At 33.8% G+C, this 3,914-nt stretch overlaps 1 protein-coding gene across 1 annotated transcript; it reads right to left on the bottom strand.

Annotated features, from left to right (window-relative positions):
- Window positions 1–630: 630 nt before the first annotated feature.
- LOC106328733 (ubiquinol oxidase 1a, mitochondrial-like) lies at window positions 631–3,075 on the bottom strand. The gene is made up of 4 exons (XM_013767228.1): window positions 2,596–3,075; window positions 2,392–2,520; window positions 986–1,474; window positions 631–902 (listed from the first exon to the last, which is right to left on the bottom strand). The coding sequence occupies exons 1-4, from the start codon at window positions 2,956–2,958 to the stop codon at window positions 843–845; spliced, it is 1,041 nt and encodes a 346-aa protein (XP_013622682.1). The 5' UTR covers window positions 2,959–3,075; the 3' UTR covers window positions 631–842.
- Window positions 3,076–3,914: the final 839 nt, after the last annotated feature.

Genomic DNA, 3,914 nt, shown 5'->3' with positions numbered 1-3,914 from the left:
ATCGAAAAGAGCTGCCTGATAGGTGCTCTTGTTCTAGTGGACAGATCAATATATTTAATTTGGTGGCATTAGAGAAAAAGTCGATGATAAGTTTGAAAGAAAGTGGTTAAGTGCACATAATCACCCAAATATAATTGTTTGATCAATGTCTCTATTATAACTGACTGTTTTTTTCTTTACCGCTATTTGATAAAGACTCTTAATCTTGCTTTATATTTGAGAGGCATGGGGTCCGGAAAAAAACAGAGACGTATACTCTGAAATATTCGTTAGTGTTCCTATACTTCAGTATCTGTATTTCCACATCAGTTTGGCAAGAAACTACTATACCTAACCATCTTGAAATAGCTTTCTTAGATGTTTACAGTAAAACCATACATTACGTCTAGGTCAGATATAAGAAAGCTATTGTTGAAGACGACGAAGACGGTGGTGAACAACATGGCGGCGTCAGCTCAGTACTTGAACTGAATGATTGTTCATCGGAAGACATTCATAGGTATAGCGAATTTCTAGGATATTACAACTTGCAAAGATTAAATTTATCGCTGATGAATATATAACTATTGCGGGCATGAATGTGGACGGAGACATTATGTAACGTTACAAACGAATAAACTAAATCTCAAGTCGTGCAATAATATAACTTTCAAGTGAAAAAAAAAACAGAACACTGTAGCAAATATAACATTCATGCATCGATTCCAAAGTATGGCTTTAGTAGAGGTGGTCTTATATACAAGTGAAAGAAGAGGCCATATATATCCTTTCAAATTTCTTTATAACAAAGTTTAAAACTTGTGAAAAACAATGTCTTCTTATTCAACGAGATATAGCTAAACTCAATGATATCCAACTGGAGCTGGAGCTTCCTTTAGCTCACGACCTTGGTAGTGAATATCCTGCAAGTAGACAATTTTCATCATCAGTCAGTACATAACATATAACGTTTCAAAAAGAAAGAATAGAAAAACTCCACACTTACAGAGGCAAAATGGTTAACATCACGGTGATGCGCCTCGTCAGCACGGACCACCATAACAACGTCACGAAGGGTTGCATCAGCAGGAAGCCTCCAGTAATCAATAGCAATAGCCGGAGCAGGAACATTATCAATGTTACCTTTATCAAGCTCCTTGAGGAACTCGGTGTACGAATGGATTGCTTCTTCCTCAAGGTAGCCAACCATACGGTGAGCAAACTTGGGAGAGATTAGGTAACCGAGGAAATAAGCGTTGAAGAAGACTCCTTGGACAGTGATGACAAGAGCTCTCTCGTACCATTTGGGTTTAGCGACTTCCATGAATGTCATGAGATGCATCCTCTCGTTCTCTGCTTCTTCTAGAAGAGCTTTGATCCATCCTCCGCTTTGCTCAAAGCGTCTGAGAGATTTGAAATGGAGTAACATTCCTCCAACCATTCCGGGCACTGCTGCTACAGTTTCGAGCATCATAGCTCTGCACCCGTATCTCCTCTGCGTAAATGGATGCAAATGTTAATGCAACAATTCATATTAGATTTATCAAAAAAGAAAAAAAAAAACATATTAGATTATATCATTTGAAATGAGAGCTCCAACACAATTGAAGGATCGAGTGGGCATAAGATATACGGTGTGGGAGTTGGATTGTTTGTTTGAATTAAGAGTAAAATCAGAGTTGAAAAAAGTAGTTTCTACATTTTACTCTAATAAGTTGTTCTTCTTTTAAAGTAAAACTTTTTTTTTAATTAATTTAAAGCTAAAACTAGAGGAAAAACATAAATAAATTAAATATTTTTTTTTTCATTTTACTCTCATTTATTCTAATTTCTTCCAAAAAAATTTCAAGTTAGACCATCAACGAGTTAATTTTTTATTAAGTTTCTCACAATTTTTTTAAATATCAGAATATTAACTATGGAAAAACTGACTAACATTAAAAGAGTTTCTCAACGATTTATTAATTTTTTTTAGAGAAAATGAGAAATTCCACATGAGAAACATTAAGGTATTTTGCAAAATTTCTAAGGTTTAAACTAATTTTTAAAAAAAGGAGAAACGCCCTCCCTTTGAAGAACAAAAATGTTACAAACCCTAATTATATGTATTCACTCTATGAATGGTTTTGAAATTAATTATATAATAAAATTATAGTAATATTTGAAAGGTACGATACCCACCTGACAGATCATGACAACGCTAATTTCTTATTACTACAATCAAGCATTATGGACGCACTAACAGAGTGCACGATATAATGTTAAAAAAATATTCCAAAAGAGAAATGAAATATTGATAGTTGCCATAAAGAAAATAAAATAAAATATTTGAAGCTATACGCAATCAATGACGACATCAGATTGGAATGTTCTCCATTTTCAAAAAGATCGGAGATAAGAAGCTGTATGTACCTGGAAGAAGAGATCGGTCGGCCAACGAAGAGATTTGACAGTCCAATAAGCCAATCTGTCAAGAAACGTCGTTGGTACATGATGCTTCGACAGATCTATCGTCAAGTCAGCTTTATACGTCTCCCATGGCTGCCAATAATCCCAACAAATCTCAAATCATATAGTATTCATGAAGATGTAACGATTGTATATATAAAAACGTACCCTGAAGCAGTTCCACTTCCATTCAGTACCGTCTTCTTTGGTGATCTTATTCGGTTCAACACCCCAATAGCTAGCGATTCCTTTGTTACCTCCGGTGGATGATTCGTCCTTTGTTTTCTTCGGATTCTCATCCTGACTCGGTGTTTTCTCTCCTAAACTAGCCGTGCTCTCGAATCTCACGCCTCCAGCTCCACTCCAGATCCAAGTGTTCACGCCAGCTAGATCTGCAGCCGCAGGTTTCAAGAGATGGCTTGTCTCGTGAGACATGGATCGGATCGTACTCGTAGTGGCGGTTGAGAACAACCGTGGTCGAGCAGACTTTAGCAGCGACGCCACCACCTTGGCTCCACCGCGACTCATCATCGTTATAGAGATCGCAAAAAAGAGAAGATCGAAAGAATCAAGAAATCCAAGAATATAGGAATGTTGTAAGAGAAACTTTTCTTTTTTACTTTGCAGTCGTGTCTGTCACACGCTCTTTATTATGATGAGGGGGTCTCTAGAAAGGTTTGTACTTTTCTTTGAGGGTATATATGTAAATTAGCAAAGGGTGTATATTTTTCTTGGAGACCAAGAAGTTTGCGTGGTGGCCAAAAGTGACAACTCATTGGTAGAATTGAATGCTGTCGTGTTGGGTTGTTTCAACACTTTCTTGTCCAAAATAAACCTCTTTTTTTTTGGCTAAAATACAAAGAAGCATTTTTGGCATTTAAATTCAAATATTTGGCAGTTATATTAAATAATAGGATGTATTTGAAAACAAAATTGGTATATGAGCTATCTTCTTTTTTTTTTTTTTTTTGAAACTTGAGCTATCTTTTTTACTAGATGAATATATATGTGTGCGTTACGCGCATGTTTTTGATTTTAGAAAAGTAAATTGTCTTGTTTGAGAATTTCTATATATATTTGAAGTCATTTATCTCTTATATATTAACTAAGAAACAACATTAACCTTTTAAGTGTAGCCACATGTCATTACCAGAATGAAATTCAAAATCTTTAAAAAATATGTTGGTCCAATTAAGTATATATTATATTTTTCATTAAATTAATCATAAAATTAATTAAAATGTACAATTATTATTTTCTTTTTTTTCCTTGAATAAAATCTACGGAATTACCAAATATGACTAATATATATATATGATAATTAATAATTTTAATAATAAAGATTTGATAACAATTTATATCTCATCCATCGTTTTTGTTTAATTTTATATTATTAAAATAAATTAAACAATCAAATTAGCTATATAATTAAAATATAGATTTTTTCGTATATGTTATATTTTGAATTTTAAAAAACGACAAAATTA

Source organism: Brassica oleracea, chromosome C3 (genome assembly GCF_000695525.1).
Source record: "Brassica oleracea var. oleracea cultivar TO1000 chromosome C3, BOL, whole genome shotgun sequence".
Lineage (NCBI taxonomy): Eukaryota > Viridiplantae > Streptophyta > Magnoliopsida > Brassicales > Brassicaceae > Brassica > Brassica oleracea.
Note: the sequence above shows the minus strand (reverse complement) of the source record. Positions and strands in the feature narration are given on the sequence as shown.